Source organism: Rhincodon typus, chromosome 13 (genome assembly GCF_021869965.1).
Source record: "Rhincodon typus isolate 14 chromosome 13, sRhiTyp1.1, whole genome shotgun sequence".
Taxonomy (NCBI): Eukaryota; Metazoa; Chordata; class Chondrichthyes; order Orectolobiformes; family Rhincodontidae; genus Rhincodon; species Rhincodon typus.
Genome location: NC_063344.1, coordinates 45,061,223 through 45,079,887, shown reverse-complemented (window position 1 = coordinate 45,079,887; position 18,665 = coordinate 45,061,223). Strand labels below are relative to the sequence as shown.

General features: G+C 37.6%; 1 protein-coding gene across 1 annotated transcript in view; it reads right to left on the bottom strand.

Annotated features, from left to right (window-relative positions):
- The window catches only part of si (sucrase-isomaltase (alpha-glucosidase)), a 115,785-nt gene that overhangs the window by 14,433 nt on the left and 82,687 nt on the right, over positions 1-18,665 (bottom strand). The window contains exons 22-26 of the mRNA XM_048604111.1: positions 15,243-15,458; positions 13,588-13,742; positions 9,141-9,309; positions 6,149-6,245; positions 2,380-2,492 (exon numbers count right to left, since the gene is read on the bottom strand). Coding sequence (XP_048460068.1) covers positions 2,380-2,492; positions 6,149-6,245; positions 9,141-9,309; positions 13,588-13,742; positions 15,243-15,458 — 750 coding nt within the window. The remainder of the gene's footprint in view (positions 1-2,379; positions 2,493-6,148; positions 6,246-9,140; positions 9,310-13,587; positions 13,743-15,242; positions 15,459-18,665) is intronic.

Here is an 18,665-nt window from a genome sequence, read left to right as displayed (position 1 = left end):
TTAGGCTTTTTATCATTATAATTTCCTGCTGAAGTCATATCAATTCGGTAGGATGCTTAATGGTTTCATAGCTTTTATGCAGAGGTGAGTCGGTGCTTTTTCTAATATACAATGCCTGGCCTGACTGGGGCTTTACTGATGGACAGTTAAGTGTGACGAGTAGGTTGAAACTTGATATGGAAATATTTATTCTGGTTCATCCTCACCACACAGAGTTTTGATCTCTGACAGTGTTGACAGTACCTACCTACCTACCTACCACCATGTGAATAACTAAATAAATGAGACAATAAGCATTCATTCATGGCACCGAAATTGAAATTCATCCACTCACCATGCATAGATTAATAAAATCATATTAATTTTTTTACATTGATATCGTTAGGGTACAATTAGGAGGACATACAAGTTGGTATAGTGCCACAATGGGGAGGTTCAAATGCAGAATACTGGGATTGGCTGGATTATGTTTGGGTGATCTTTTAAATCAGGCTTGTCCAACAGGTGGCACATGCAAAGGGCTACAGTGTGTGCTCATGGAGCCATTGTTCAAAATCTAGATGAATGTAATTAGTACATTTTACATGAACCTGGTCCTCCAATCAAAGATGATTTCTCACATGTATATGCTGGTGATCAAAGGATTTTAATAAGCTTGAAGCTGCAGCAGTGACTCTGTGGCATGGGGTTTGAGGCGGCTATGAGCTTGGGAAGGTTGGAAATGAGTGTCGGACTTCGGTGCTGGGGAGAAAGAGAATTGGAGGTGGTGGTGTTGTAGTGGGGAATGTTGGGGGTGGGGGTCAAGCAGGAAGAAGGAACAGGGAGCTCACAAGGAATAGTGGTTGCACCACTGTCAGCACTGCTCCTTAGCAATACTGATCACTAAATCTCCCTGACTTGTGTGAGTAATTGTGTGCATGAGTAAATGGTGAGTATGAGCGAACATGAAAAAATGTGATATGTGAATGGGAAATATGTGTATGTTTGAGTCAATAGCTTGTGGTTGGGTGTGAGTGAATGCATACATGTGGTTTTGAATGAATGGTTGTGTGGGTAGGTCAATGAATAGGTGTGAGTAAGCGAATGGATGTAGGTGAATGGTTGGGTGAGGGAGACCATTGTCAGGCATGCACAACAACCAATGACCTTTTCCTCCTGCTTCCACAAAGCAGACTAGTAGAATAGGAAGTCAGAATGAAAGGCAACACACTTTTCTGTGAATTCCACTGAGGTCAGCTCAGAACATCAGTTTGGACCAGTTTGGGCCGAGGGGCCTATTTCCTCTCTGTATTACTCTATGACTCTATGGTGACTGAGGTGATGTGTTTTTCTACAAGTTAGTGCACATCATGCACCACAAAGTTATTACTATGACAGATAACTTGAAGTTTAGTAACAATTATGGGACTAGATTTATCTAGGATATCTGGTCGGCATGGACGAGTTGGTCCAAAGAGTCTGTTCTAAGCTGTCCATCTCTGCGACATGCCTAATTAACAATATACATTAGTATGATACCTCAGATTTACAAGACAGTGGTGGGGGTGTGGAATGCGCTGCTGGCAGAGGTAGTGGAGTCGGTTACTTTAGAGACTTTTAAACAACTCTTGGATAGGCACATGGAGAATAGTAAAATGTAGGGTATGCAGGGTAGTTTGATCTTAGTAGAATAATAGGTCAGCACAACATCAGTGGGCCAAAGGGCCTGTACTGTACTGTACTGTTCTATGTTCTATACGTTCTATGTATACTCAATAATATGCATCATGTACATAGTTCACTGGCTGACTAACGCATTGAACCTTTGTCCCACAGACTGCTGACTTGACTGCTTGCAATCTATACAGAAACTAAGACAGAGACCATGAGAGTGATGGTATGATGCAATTTAGATCCCATAAAGATAAATTGACTTTCTGATGTTCAATAAAATAACAGCCACCACAACTCCGCTTTCCCCATAAATGCAAAAAAGTTGTATATCCCTTTTTTAAAAGATTTTATCTGATACATTTGTTGACCACACTGGAACTTTCTATCTGCTTAGAAATGTGGAAGACTGTATTCTTTTGGCCACTACTTCTTCAGCATTCTGCTGTGCTCTTTAAGTCCTATTTCTGCAGGAAAGATGAGGTGCATTAATGCTGATTGGAATTTGTTCTTTTGCAAAATTTCTTGCAGATGGGAAATGTAAAACTTGCCTTGTGAATTAATCCTCCATCATCATTAGATTGAGGTTCATCAAGATCTCGAGGATACCGTTTCTACATTTATATTACCCAGGTATATATATACATTTTTAAATATACATATTAATACTTTGTTTAATAGCAATACTGAAATTAATTCAAACCAGACCATTAAGGCACAGATACTTACTGCTGTGTATTGTTCAACAACATTTTCTGGGTTTGGACCAAGAACCAGATAAAAATCCAGGATTCCTCCAATAGTGCGATATGTCAGAGAGGGATAAGGTTGAACTGTTACATCTGGAGGTTAGAAATATCATAAATACTATAAAATTAGCAGTAATTGTTAAATTCAATTTCAGGAGGAAAGGAAGTTAAATGAAAGAAAATCCCTGATATTCACTTTATAAGTAACAATTTATCTTTTTAACCCTAACAGTGAACAAATTAACCGAACTACTAACAAACCGAATAAATCCCCCCAACTCCTAACCGTTCCCCAACTGAAAAAAATTCTACTTGTATGCTATTACAGTAAACACAAGTCCCACTTATAAACCCAAGTAGTAAGAGAGAAATAAACTAAAACTTAGTCTCTCAAAGTCCACACAGAATGTATCTTCTGGAATGCTCTGCCTTCTCCACTGTTTCTCCAGTCGTAAATGCCTTTCTTCTGCTATTCTCAAGTCATAAACACCCTTCTTCTGCTGATCCTGCTGTCAGGGATGTTTTGCCTGTGAAGATTCTTAGCTAGAAGTGCCATGGTACCTTTTATGTATAAGATAGTGCTTTCTTAGAGAACTTAGCGATTTCTTGCAAGAGCTAGGCACTTATTTCTTGGATGGTGATTCGCTCTCCCACTAATTTTCAAAATTCCTCTCCTTATATACCTTGGATGACCTTTATCGATTTTCTTACAATAGCATTGGTCCGAAGTTGTCAGAACCATCAGATTTAAATTCAATTGGTTTTCAATCACTAAGTGCTTGGTTTAAATTAATTGGTTGATTCCAGCTAGTTGCCAAAACATCTAAACAAGCCTAAGGTTTTCAATCACACAGCCAATTGATACGTTTTAATTTTAGAACTGGCTGTACTTGTTCAGCTGCTTACAGACACAGTTTAGTTTAAATCTCCAAGCTTAGACAAGCACATCACCTCTTAAAATGACTACACACTCTACACACTCTTCCTCCCATTATCATTTTTTCACAAACAAATTCCAGCTTCCTGCCTTCCAATTCATGATCATTCCACACAACTTTGTACCACTAGTTTACGAGGTATTGTCATTAAGTTCTCAGTGAAAATATATGCAAGAATCATTTCCTGACATAGGACATTGACTTATCAAATTAATATTCACAATAACAAATTTGCTTTATTCTGAGTACATCAACATACTTATGAAAATCATGATGATATAGATCAAAATAGTAGTTGTAGAAGGCTACGTTACGAATAGTTTCACAATAATATGACTTGTAGCATATAGAAAGAAAGATTTGCATTTATGTAACAATTTTCATAACCTTGGGATGTCCCAAAATGTTTTACAGCCAAGAAAGTACTTTGAAGTGGATCTACCGTCAGCAAATTTCACACAGGAAGATTCCACAGTTAATAATGCAATACTAATATGCAGATAATCTATTTATGTTTTGTTAATTGAGGGATAAATATCGGAAAGAACTCTAGTGATAACTTCCCTGATCTTCTAAATGGTACCTGGATTCTTTGGCATCCATTCGAGAGGATAAGCAGGGTCAGTTTAATGTCTTATCTGCAATCAACAACTCCAAAAGTACAGCACTTCCTTCATGCTATAATGGAATATTAATCTTGATTTTTGTGTTCACGTCCTGGAATGGTACTATTTTCTGACTCAGGCTAGCACGCTACCAACATTCCCATGGCTAGCATGAGTACTAATGGCCATAAATTGCTATTGTGGTCATCTAAAAAATCAGGGAAAGATTCAATGACAAGGTGATAATTTATATTTAGTGATTTTTTTTGGCTTGGAGACAGTAAACATTGGTGGAAGAATGAAGGTTGAAGTTTCATTCGTTGCTTGATTTAAATTCGTTGACCAAAATGCACTGGTTAATATACTTGTGTCGCATTCTTGACTTTACTGTTTTAATATTATTAACTTATTTTAAATACCAATTTATTAAAACAGATGGAAGTACTAAGATATTTGTATTCCACAGATTGAGAATAACTTAGAATCTCACAGTTCTACAATAAAATTAGAAATTGCTGGAGAAACTCCAGAGTGAGTTCATTCTCTCCAAATGTTGAATTTCTTCAGCATTGTCTGTTTTCATTTCAGATTTCAAACATCTGCAGTATTTTGCTTTTATTTCCTCTTGTTTCATTTTACTTTCAATGTCTTTCAATGTCATTTAAGATAAATTAATTTAAGATTTTAACCTTTTACTTTCTTATCATCTGTTATTATCTCCTTGAAGAATTATTTGGTCTTTATATCAGTTTATTAGAATAATCTTTCAAATTTATATCATATGATATCTATTGTGTAAGATACAGATTGTTTTCAGGCAAAGTCATAGTCACCAAGGCCTAGATAGGTCTTTAGACCAAGAACAAATTGAAGAATGGTGAGATAAACTAATTTTTCATTCATTATTTATTAATATATTGATTATCTTTGCTGTTACTTATTTTGGACACAAAACCTAATTAAATAAAATGTGCCTAATTCTTTGAATATTGGGATTTCTTAGTAACATGCAAAGTCTGCATGTGCTTTTGAATACCATTTATAATGTGGATATAAACTCAGAAGTTAATTGATATTCTGTCAATAACAACTTAAATTTCTACAGCACATTTAATTTACAGGAGCGTCATAAAATAAAATATGATATTGTGCCACTGAAGAAATATCAAGTCAAATGACCAACAGCTTGGTCAAAGAGGTAAGTTTTGATGAGTATCTTAAAGAAGGACAGCTTTGGAAAGAGGCAGGGGGTGCATATAAGCTATTTCAGGCTTGGTGCCTAGACAAATGAAATTACAGATGTTAAAGATGGAGCAATTAAAATTGGAAGGCACAAAAGGCTAGAATCAGAGAACCCAGAGGCCTTGAAGGGCTGCGGAGCTAGAGAAGATTACAGAAATAGAGAGGATTATGGGTAGAGTTTTGCATTGTGTGAAGATTACAGAGGATGGAATGTGGGAGATCAGCCAAAAGCAAGCTGGAAGAATCAAGAGGTAACAAATGCAGTGATGAGATTTTCTTTAGTACAATCATAGGATTCAGCAGCAGGTAAAGCTGATAAATAGGTGGTATTATTGATGATGCAAACATGAGGTAAGAAAATCATGTGAAGTTTAAGTGTGTCTCCAGGTTGTAAACAGATTAGCTTAACTGCAGACCCATGTCAATGAAATGGATGTAGTTAATAGGTAGGCAACAAAGTTTATTTAATTTGATGAAATTTCTGATCATCCAGTTCTAGGTGATACAGTCTGGTAACTTAGCAACCGTGGAGGAGTTGAGAGAGGTGCTGGGGAGATAGAATAGCGTGGCTTCAGCACGTATGTGAAAAATAATACTGTGCTTTTGGACAATGTAACAAAAGGGCAGATAAGAAGTAAGTGGAAGAGAAGAATAAATCCCTGTGGGGTATCAGAAGAAATTGTGTGGAATGGGAAGATAAGCCACTACAAGTGATTTTCTGGTTGAGATTAGATAGATAAGAATAAAACCAGACAAGAGCAGTTTCACCCAGCTGGATGACAGGGGAGATACACTGAGGATGCTGTGATAAACCATTTCAATGGCTGCAGACAGGTCAAGAAGGTTATAGTGAATTTAGACTAGACTTCTGTTATATTTTGGACTTTGTTGCCAACAAAAGTATTTAAAAATCATTAACATGACATTTTGAAAGTAAAACACTTAATTTGGCACCTTAACTTACCCATTGCATTACTGTTCAACAATAGTACACCATGGGCTTTGAAATTTTCTTCAAGACCCATATAAAAAGGTTGGCTCCCATAACAGTTCATTTTATACTGCAAACATATATTAAGTGAAAATCAGGCAAGAAAATCTACAATGGCATCAGTCAGAACATTGAAAACTTAATCATAAACTTTTGATAAACTAAAATCAATGACTAGTAACTTCAATCATACAGAGGACGTTGTTTCAGCACTAACAGCTTAATTAAGATTGTAATATGCAAGAGTGTAAGCATTTTTCATTGGAAGTATGCCACCCGACATGTTGTAAGGGGGATAAAAATAAGTGTTCAGAGCCCATGCCTGAACCTGAATACACAAACAGGGTTTGCTTTGTCCTGAGGCAGCCAACAACATCTGCATGCTGAAAAACCAGACATTGGGACTGCCTGCTATCAAAAGATAAACTTTTCAAATGTATTTATCTGAACAAATACTGGAAGCAGTAGGAATGAATCACTGACAATTGAAGAATAAAAACGTGACTGCTCTCACTTGCAACCCTTCTTTAAACTGATTTTGTTGTCTACCAACCCAGATTTTGAATGCCCGAATATTGACCTTCGCTTCTAACTCCAAAATCCCTCCTCATTCTGGTCTTTGAGCCAATCACTTGGACTCATAAATCCCATTCCCATGGCCTCTGATATTTCCTTTGACCTCTTAACTCCTGACTCATGGTTTGCCTGAGGGCCACTGCAAAATCGTAGCGATCCATTCCTGGGTTCCACTAGATTGATCATTATGATGCACAATATGTCCCCGCATCCTCTCTGCATCCAAAAATAATACAAATGAGAACCTTTTCTCTTTTCATGCAAACCCTTCAAATAATTTTAATAAAATTCATCCAAATATTAACTCATGTTCCTTTTCAGATATTGAATAGCTGCTATGCATTCCTAGCATTTTATGTTTATTGCAGATTGCCAACATTCTTGATTTGATCCATTTGTCTCATTAACAATCTACTGTGCCAGTGGTAAAGATGTAGAATGCTCTATTTAAAATTCTATCCTATGTGTAAATTGAGTGCTTCTTCCTGTCAGAGACAATCAACAACATCCATCAAAGTATTACGGATGAAGTTTCTTTCAATATGTAAATGTCCTTTACGTAGCAACTACTTTACCACTGAGGACATTGATATTCTTATTATCAAATTATATTTATGTTAATAAGTTATTTGCCCTTTGTTCACTGAGCAGAAAATTTAATTCAGTGAAAGTTTTGTTTTAGTGAAGACAGGGTATTATAGTTGTCCAGTGTGGAGAACCAAAATGCAACAAGCATGAGATTCTATTAGTGGATAATGCCATCTGAGATCTACAGATGAATCACATTCTTTTTGCACGCACTGATCATCATAGCTCATCGCTCACTGTCTTTCTGTGACCTGAGAAGGATGTAGATCACTGCCACTTTAAACAAGAAATGACTTTACATTCTCAGAGGAATGTTTCCAATAACCAATCCAGAACAATTTATTATGTTTCCACGAATGTGTGAGGGTGGGTGTTAAGTTGATGTTTCCTAACGTCAGTGTGTTTCAGATCTGAGATTAGATGTAACATTTTTGTTGCTGTATATTCATCAGCTCAGTCACTGCTGTCTCTAGTATTATCTAAAATCTAAAATCACACTTTTCATATAAACTTCATTTATTTTCACTGTTAAAATCTATATGCCATTCATTTTCTTAAACATTTCTGCATTCTTTTGAACCCAAATTGTTCATTGTCTTCAATTTTCCAGGATTGATAACATTAATGTTTGTCTCTTCTCCTTCTACCAATTCGATTTGCCATCTACTCCATTTTAAAATGTCCTCAAAGTAGTCACCTTCAATACATTCTGAAAGAATGTAACATCAATGCTGTTGCTTAGGAATACAGTGTAAGGTGCTAAAGTGTCACATTTCATTAACAACCTCATAATCATCTTTGCGTTGTGATTATGTCTGAGGGCAAAAAGAATTCTGCCCCACCTAAGTACAAAAATATTGGTAATAAAGCTAACAAAGGTAACTTAAAAATAACTAAGAAAAGTAAATTTCAAAATAGTGGATTGAAAATTACACACAGACAAAAATCTGTAATTGTGCTTTTCATTTGCAATTAGGCATGACACACATATGATGGAGGAAGAGGGGAATTGAGCCAACAATTTTACCTGCAGCTGTATTTGTTATGCTACTATTGCCTTTTTTAGGTGTTATCAATTGAAAAAAAATTCTTGTATTTACAAATCACTTTTTAAATTGGTTTTTACAGTGCACTCTATTACCATTGGCAACATAAACTGATGAATAATTAACTCCCTGGTTGATATTTCTTTGTCAACTGTTTTAGTGGAGATGTTATCTTAAAATAGACAAGTCAAGCACCTTTACTTTGACCTAGATTGCCCATATGAAATTTATTTAAAATATTTGGTTTACAATAAAAGATAATGGAGTTTCATTTGAATCATCTGATAAAAATAATTTCTCGCATTGTGCAATCTAACTCCATTTGTGAAAATGCAAATAAATATCAGTTTACTTTAAGTCAACGATGTTCAGCATTCTAGTCTAGGATGCCGACATCAGAGTAGAGATCATTGCTCTGGCATAAACAATCCTCGAATAGAATGGAGGTTGCTACTCCTGTATGAACCTGCATACTACCATCAAACAGGAATATTCAGTCATTTGCTTTACAATTTTGAAGACAACAGTCCTGAATAGCAAAGATAAAGGGTTACAGTAAATCAAGGCTCTGTGATTTATGTGTGAATGGGCTCTGTTGTTCTTCACTGTAAAACTTTGTGCAATTGTAATCACTTTGACTTACAACATTGAATCCCAGCATTGATGCGTAGCTAGGGTAATTCAATTTTTCACAGCACTTGATGTTAGTAATAAAACACAATAAGCACAGCTAAGGAAATAAGTTTTAAACTTACACCAGGTGGCTGATCTTTGGCAAACATTCCCCAAGTATTCCAGTTCAGATCGTGTTTGAAACTTTGATGCTCAGTTTCTCCAAAGCCATAAATATATTTTGAAGGGAGGTGGGTTGAAATTTGTATAAATTGGTCAGTAAATGTTAAGCCAGGCAATTGGGAATTCCAACTGCAAAAGTAAAGAAGAATGGAATTTTTAGCATTTTGGAATTCATGAAAATGTCAATGTCTAACAGGGTTCTAGTCTAGTTTAGACTGCTATTACCAAGTCCAAATTCTTAAGCATTCACGCAAAAGACGATATTAATTTATAAGTTGGGAAAGAGAAATTAACAGTTTGCTTAATCCAAAGCAATTTAATGTGATGAAATCATGCAATTAGATGCTAACACAGTAGGAGTTTGTTGTAGTATATCTATTGTAGAAGAAAAGAGCTAATTATTTCGAATGTGTTATGTTAGACAATTACAGGTCACTACTCTGAGTCCATGTCAGTAGTATTTCACCTCGTCTCAATTAGTATTTGTCAAAAATTAAGGCTGCACTGTACAATTTTCTAGTTTCCACTAGTTGTGGGTGAGATTCTTGCTTCTGGCACAAAGGGAATATTGCATCTGCGTGGCTTAACTACCAGTATCTATTAATAATTATGGACAGCTAACCAGAGATTAATGAATGCATTTGAAAATTCATGCCAAAGTTTACAGAGAATATTGGAATAGCATAGAAAAAAGGTTTTGAATATGTATAAAGTATATAATGATACAACAATTACAGCAACAACCTCGAGCAATTGAATACACTTTCACTTCAGAACAGAGTAAGCAGATAAAGCTCAAGGTTAAGAGGCAATGTTTTAAAGAGGGCCTTAACGGCAGACAAATTTAAGAAGAATTTCCAGAGATTATACCAGAAATTCCAGAGATTCCAGAGTTATAGTGGTGAGAAAAATGACATTGGGAGAGATCATGAAAATACTTAAATGTAAGGAAAATAATTCTGGAGTTGAGGTATTGGGGCTTGAGATGTAAATCATTGAACACAGGACATAAAAGTGGGACTTTGGATAGCATAAGCAGTAGAATTTTGAATAAGTTTTGACATGGAAGCTGGAGGGAGGGGCCAGCCAGGAGGAACTTGGAATAACCAAGCCTGGAGAAAACAAATCTATGACAAACATAAAACAACGTGGTATAATAACAGGCTTTTTGGCCCACCGTGTCTGTACTGACCATGAAGTCATTCTAAACTAATCCCATCTGCTTGCACATGGTCCATATCCCTCAATCCCCTGCCTGTTCATGTGTCTGTCTAAATGCCTCTTAAATGTTGCTATCATATCTGCTTCTACCCTGGCAGTGCATTCCAGGCACCTTCCTGGAATGTAGGTAACCCTCTAGGTAAAAGACCTTGCACATCTCCTTTGAACTTTCCCCCTCTCACCTTAAGCCAAAGGCCTGTGGCATTTGACACTTCCACCCTGGGAAAATGACTGTGACTATCCACCCTATCCCTGCCTCTCATTATTTTATATACTACTATCAGGTTGCCCCCTCAGCCTGACACTCTAGCAAAAACAATCCAAGTTTGTCCAAGATCTCCTTAGAGCTAATATACTCCAATCCACCAACATTGTGGTTAACCTATTTTGTACCCTCTTCAAAGCCTCTACATCCTTTCTACAGTGTGGTGACCAGAACTATACACGATACTCTAAACGTAGCCTAAAGTTTCTTCGGCTGCAACATGATTTACTAACTTTATACTCAATGCCCAGACCAATGAAGGTAAGCATGCCACATGCCTTCTCAACCATCACATCCACTTATGTTTTCTCTCTCAGGGAGCTATGGACTTGCATCCCAAGATCCTTCTGTATATCAGAGCAGTTAGAGAGAGTACTTCCCTTTTGCATTTGATCTCCCAAAATGCATTGCCTCACACTTGTCCTCATTAAACTCCCCATCTGCCACTTTTCCACTCAACTTTGAAACTAACCTATATCTTGATGTATCCTTTAACACTTTCCTCACTATTCACAGCCCCTCCAGTTTCTGTGTTTTCTGCAATCATACTAATCAGACCACCTATATTTTCATCCAAATCATTGATATATATTACAAACAACAGACATCCTACCACTGATCCTTGAAGAACACTACTGGTCACTAACCTCCAATCAGAAAAAAACATCGCTCCACAACTACCCTCTGTCTTCGATGACCAAGCCAATTTTGTATCTAACTTACCAACTAACCATGGGTCCCATATGACCTAATATTCTGGACCAGCCTATCTTGAGGGACCTTGTCAAATGCTTTAGGAAAGTCAATGTAGACAACATCCACTGCTCTACCCTCATCAATTATCTTCATCACTTCTTCAGAAAACTACATCAAATTTGTAAGACAAGGCCTCTCATGCACAAAACCATGCTGACTATCCCTAATAACATGGTTCTTCTCAAAATACAAATAGGGCATAATGAGATTATCTACCTTTAAGTTTTTCGAGAAATTCAACACCTCCTTCTTAATATCGTCATGCCGTAGAATATCAACATACTCCTCCCTAACCTTACCATCATCCATGTTGTTCTCTTTGGTGAATACCAATATGAAGTACTTACTCAGGACCTCACCCACTTCCTCTGGCTCCCAGCATAAATTCCTTCCTTTGTCCTTAAGTGGACATTAATTTTTCTCTAGCTACCCTTTTGCTCCTAATATACGTACAAATGCCTTGGGATTCCCTTTAATCCCACTTGTCAGGGACATTCATGGCCCCTTTTAGCCTTCCTAAGTCATTGTTTCTTTCCTGCTTTTTTGTTATTCCTCATGCACCTTGTCTGATTTTAAGTTTCTAAATGTTTCAAATGCTTCTTCTTTTTTTCCTTTTTGATGAAATGTTCAATATCTCTTGTCATCCAGGGTTCCAGAAACTTGCCGTCCTTATCTTTCATTCTCACAGAAACATGCTAGTCCTGAACTCTGATCAACCAGCTTATGGATGAGGTTTCAACAGCAAAATGGCAGAGGCAGGAAAGGCAATTTATAGAGACACAGTACTGTGTCTTTACAATAGAGAAGAGATATATCAGAGCTCATTTGAAGTTAATCAGGAGAGTACAGACAGTATCATTCAACCTGAGATAGCAGTCAAGATAAGGACATTGGTTCTCAGGGTACATATTTTGAAATTGACACCAAAGACAGTGTTTTCAATATTCTCAGTGTTTGGATGAACATTTTACTATTGTAATTAAGGCAGTTTTGTGATAATAGCAACAGTAAATTCCATTTTTGTAATAAAATGTTTCAAAAGATTTTACAGGTGCATTCTGTCATGACAACAGTTCGGAAACTCAAAGTTCTGAGAGCAATTTTAAGTTGTAATTCGGAAATCTTTTTTTTTATAAACAGCGATGATCGAAAAGAACCAGAAGTACAGAATCTCAATAAATCTGAACAATTAGGGATCATGACACTACCAGCATCAATGCTACCGGTAACCTTCAGTGCCAGGGCAATAACTTTTAATGATCAGTTCTTTGTGAAACAGTTCAGAGACTGAGCAGTACAATGGCTTCTTCAACTCTTACCTTTTCAAACTCCTCTATTATAGAATACTAATACTTCTTGCATTTACTAATTAATAAATTCACACTTTGTTAACTCAATAAAGCCTGGATAAAAGGGCTCCTTTGTGAAAACAAACTGGGATTATATACATTATTATATTGACCATTTGTTATATGTTTGGTTTCTGAGTTAGTAATCAATGGATTTTCTGTGTCTCTAGTTAATAATTAACTTAAGTATTTCTGTAACCATGGTGATTTATTTTACAACAGTTTTTGAGTCCTGATTTTAGAATAATTGGGTCTTGTGCATGGCTAATAGATTTTTTTGTTTATTTTAGATTGTTTTTCTAATGCAGCAAGATAAGTAACAGGGCATTACATTTTCTTAGAGACTTCTGATAATTTTAAAAACATTCTCAAAGTGTTCAAAGACAAATTCCCAAGGAAAACAATAACAAATTACTCAGGTGTGGTAAAAAAATAAGATAATTTTATGGCTGAACTGAAAATCTCCGATGATTATATTGACTTTCAAAAGTTTATGTTAAAAGTATCACTGAAAGCATTGCTTCTTTGTAAACAGTATTCAATAATATTGAAGCCAGTAGATCCACTCAAAAAAATCAATTAGTTCTATAAAGCTAGAGTTAGCCGTTGTGGATTTAGTTAATTACTTTGTTAGCTATGACTTATTTTATTAGAAGGATCATCTGCTATAATCAAGTTCCACTATGTTCTGGTGTTACATTGATTACTTGTACCTCATTACTATTTATCTCCCTTTGTGTGGGAGAATTTGAAAGTTATTATCAGTACTGGCTATAAAATCAGAAACAAAATATAATCCAAAAACCTACTACTCACATCATTACACCTGTACTCTTCCTTTTGACCTGGATCCCAAATGGAAAATTCGTAAATTGAACCTCATAAAGTCTTGTAGAATTATCACCTTTTGTCCCTTTGGGGATGTTCAGTTGGACTGGAACCTCAAATCGTTTTGCCTTTGGGTCAAAAATCTGGAGAAAAATTAAGTTTTGTCATTAATATCATTAAATTCGAGCAGTTAACAAATATCATCTTAGCAAACTTAATTGTGACATGCTTTGTTGTTCAGGAAAAAAAAATCCTACATTACTGTCTCACTTTACAGTGAGAAAAGCAGTAAACTACAATAAAAATCTTTTTCACCGTCACCACGATCCAGTGCCATTTTGAATGGTTCTAAGAATTAGAAAAAAAAAGATACAGTTTAAAGAGAGCCCATCAGTCCTGAGCCAGCTCATCTTCGACGACACCTATGCTGCCATCCCTCCTCCACTGCCTCGCTGCTATCTACTCCGGACCCAATCAATACTGAAGCCATCACTCTTCAGGCACCATCTTTCACCACAGGGCCAATTCTCTTTCGCCTACGGACCCACCCATGTCAGAGATGCGTATATCGCCCATCTTGTCAATGACACTGTGATGCCCTCCTGCCACAGTGTCACTGCTGCCAGTGCTGGACCCAACCATTGGCGAAGTTACTGATCCTCAGGCGCCATCTTTCGTTGCTGGGCCGACCTCACCGACATAGCCTCTGCCAATGTAGCAGCCACCAATTTCAAAGCTAGGTTCAGTCTACACTCCAGAAAAGTAAGTAAGTGCCTACTCACTGCCGCCACGAGGTCCACGCTGGGATTCCGAGCCATTGCCATTGCCGTCCAAGCTCAGAACAAGAGGTAAGTGAAGGAAAGGAGAAGAAGAAAGAAACAAGGAAGGAGAAATAAAGAAAAGTGATTGGAGCGGATGAGCCTTGACTGAGGAGTCCTAAGCTGGCATCTGGGTGAGTTCGGCTGATTAGATGTAATTTGTTCAAATTGGCAGGTGAGGTTGAAACGGCAAGGCTTTTAAGGCTTTTAAATTTTTCAGAATATTAAATGTTTTCATACCTGCAAAATACATCTCTGCAGTCCATGGCACCCAGCACCATAGGAAACTCCATTGCACTGAGAAACCCATGTGCACATTCCTCCTCATTCTCTCTAGTTTTAGGAACATAATTAACTCCCTTTTCCTATCAGTCACCACATTATGCTGCAAAAGATGGTGAACTGAGAAATGTTTAGCATACTATCTGCTTCTGTATGAAGAGGTTTAGGGCCTTGGTAACCTTTGCAGTCACTGCCAATGCCATGTTTAACCTCGTACGAGGCTGCAGGTGGCAGATCTTCTTGAGCATCTCCTAAATAACAGGGAGATGTTCCTGTTTTTATCCTTTACTATGTTTGTTCCTAGCTCACCCTAAGATAAGAGAATTGTTACCTCAAGTTTCTGGGTGGATAAGGCCTTCCTGCTGACAGCCCAAATTTCCACTTTTTATTTAGATTATTGCATTTGAATATTTGAATAATTAACATTTGTACCTCGAAGAACAACATTGAATTACCAGGAGCAGACTATAAATTTAACGTGGTTTCTATTTAATTGTAAACTTGCAAGCTTTCTTGACTTTTATTCTTCCATCAGAATCCTACCTTAAAATTCAACATATTGTCACTCAGGTATGTGACATCAACTTGCAGGATTTGCACAGTTGGTGTTAGGCCTGGGTAACTTTTCGGATATGCTTTATTCCTCATAATTTCGGCTCTCATCCCACGTTCTGTTACTATAATTCTTTTGTCTGTGTTCAGGAGATAACCATAGTCTTTCTCGTAAAAACAGTACGGTTCAGAAGGTGTGGAACTGCTCTGCAAAGAGAGAAACCCAGGTTTCATAACATACAAATGAGGAAAAATATACAAGTTTATTTAAATTAATGCATTTAAATATTTGTCAACAGATGTGGAGTAAGATTAAAAAGACAATCCAAAACCTTGGAACATGCATTAAACCAGAACCAAGTTCCAATTCTCATGCCCTGTCCTTCAGAATGATCGCTAATTTCTACCTTCATAACATTTTTGCTGATATCCTTATTCACAGTTTTTATTGTCTCTTGCTTCAATTATTCTAATTACCTTCTGTTGAATTTCTCATCTACCATTCTTCATTGACTTTAACAAGTGCTAAAAATAGCAGCTTTTAATCTGTTTGGTATTAATGTCTGTTCCAAACAATCCCCTCAATGATTAACACCAGATTCATCAATGCATCATCTTTAAAACTTTTCTCCTTCCTTCAAATCTCTTCATAGCTTCACACTATCCTATTCTGACAACCTCTGAGCCTTAAATTTTCTTTTACTGTGATGTAGACTGTATGGTTTTATATACACATACATATTTAACATAATTTATGGTAAGTTTGGATTTTGACATAATGACATATGGGGTTTTCTGAGTCCGAGGGAATTCATAATTAACATGTGAGTGTTCCTGTAGCCATGGTGATTTTTAAGAGCAGTTTGAGAAAGCTAGATTTCAGAACTATTGGGTTTTCATTTATCTTAGGAGGGATTAAGGCCCAGTAACTAAGCAAATGTGCCTCAATATTTCAGTTAGGAATTTCTGATTTTTTTTGCTTACGGTGAACACCTATAGTTTAGATAGAGGTTTTATTTAGTTTTATTTTCAATTTTTGGCAGTTTTGCATAAGTTTTCATGTGTAAAGTTATTCCTGAGGAAGGGTGAAGACAATTCAATTTGTTAATATTAGATTAGCTTAGAGTAAAGGTTAGTGAAAGTTCTGCGTTAGAAGTGTTCAGATAAAATCCTGAAGAGGTAACTTGAGGGCAAGAACATTTAAGCTTAGGTGAATGATTGCTTCAGGAATAAGCTATAACATTTTCCAGACAGAGACCCATCAAGCCATAAGAAGAAGAGATTTTTCTGGATGACTGCTTTAAAAAGAATGATCTTGGATGAGGCACAGTCGTGTTTTAGAATCTGTAAAACAGTGTTTTTTGGAATTAATAGGATTATATTTCACAGCTTGTTTCAAAATGTTTAAGTTTGTGGTGCAAGTTAATAGTCTGGTTTTTTCCATTTTGTTTTCATTCTGTTTCATTCAGTGTCTAATTTGTATTTGTGAGTCTATTGATATTCCAGTGACACTAGTAGTCTGCCTGACCCTGAGTGAAGGAACATTTCTGTCAGAATGGCGAAGATTATTTTTCTAACTATTCTGTACTGTATTACATTCAAGGTGCCCATTTGTATTCTTGCACAATATACCGAACATTTTTATTGCAAAAATATACTTTATCCATAAAGATCTTTGTGCACATATACAGTTATTGATGCAGTTCACAACACTCTTTGCACATGAAAAAACAAACAGCCATAGGAACTTGGCATTCCCTGAAGTTGCAAAAAGCCCAAGGCATTTCTTACTTATACAGGACAATATTTACAAGCACTTGAGGCACCATGAGGGTCTGATAACTGACAAACTCCCACGGTACTTTGGCAGAAAGGTGGTCTCTCCATCTGTGCCTTGGCAGGGCTGCCCCAAGCTTTAGTTTGTCCCTCAGCACGTAATCCTGGACCATGGAATGTGCCAGTCTGCAACACTCTGTTGAGATCAAAAACAGAAGTTTCTGGAAAAGCTCAGCAGGTCTGGCAGCATCTGTGAAGAAAAGTCAGAATTAACGTTTTGGGTCCAGTGACCCTTCCTCAGAATTGATGGTAGCTGGGAAAATGTCAGTTTATAAGCAGAAAATTGGGAGGGGGATCGAGTAGACAGTAAACAATAGTATAAAGGATAGAGCCCGAAGAGAGAGAAGAGCAGTTGGATAGACAAAGGAGTTGATAACGGAGATAGTAGGAACTGCAGATGCTGGAGAATCTGAGATAACAAGGTGTAGAGCTGGATGAACACAGCAGGCCAAGCAGCATCAGAGGAGCAGAAAAGCTGACGTTTTGGGCCTAGACCCTTCTTCAGAAATGATAACGTTCAGGCCAGAAGGGCGAATAGCTGTTAATGGGGTCTGTTAGTGACTAACAATAGGTAGTGTGTTATGGCAGACAAGATGATAACAAGGCCTGGTGTGTGGGGTAAGGGGCTAGGACATGGGAGAGTTTAGGCCCTAAAATTATTGAAATCGATATTGAGTCTGGAGTGCTGCAGGGTCCCCAAGCGGAAAATGAGGTGCTGTTCTTCCAGCTTGCGCTGAGCTTTGCTGGAACACTGCAGCAAGCAGAGACAGAGATGTTGGCCAGGGAACAGGGTGGTGTGATAAAGTGGCAGGCAACTGGAAGTTCAGGGTCTTTCTTGCGAGCAGCAAGTAGATGTTCTGCAAAGCGGTCACCCAGTCTACGCTTCATTTCCCCAAAGTAGAGGAGACCACATTTTGAGCAATGAATGTAGTAGATTAGATTCTGGGAAGTGCAGGTGAAGTGTTGCTTCACCTAGAAGGTATGTTTGGGCCCTTGGATAGTGGGAGGGAGGAGGTAAATCGGCAGGTGTTGCACCTTCGCCGGTTACAGGGGAAGGTGCCGTAGGGCTGTGGGGTTAAAGGAAGAGTGAACCCAGGTGTCCCAGAAGGAACAGTCCCAGAGGAAGGCGGAAAGGGAGGGGAGGGGAAATTGTGTCTGGTGGTAGCATCTCACTGGAGGTGGCAGAAATGGTGCCTGATGATCTTCTGGATGTGGATACTGGTGGGATGATAGGTAAGGTCAAGGGGAACCCTATCGCTGTTGCGGGAGGGAAGACAGGGTGTGAGGGCGGAAGTGCAGGAGATGTGTCGGATCTCGTCGAGGGCCCTTTCGACAGCGGTACTCGGGAATCCTTGGTTGAGGAAAAAGGTGGACATTTTGGAGGCTCCCTTGTAGAAGTTGGCCTCATCTGAACATTTGCGACAGAAACGGAGGAGCTGCCACCTATTGTTAGTCACTAACAGTCCCCATTAACAGCTATTCACCCTCCTAGGCAGGAGTTATCAACTCCTTTGTCTATCCAGCTGCTTTTCTCTCTCTTTGGGCTCTATCCTTTATCCTATCATTTACTCCCTATAT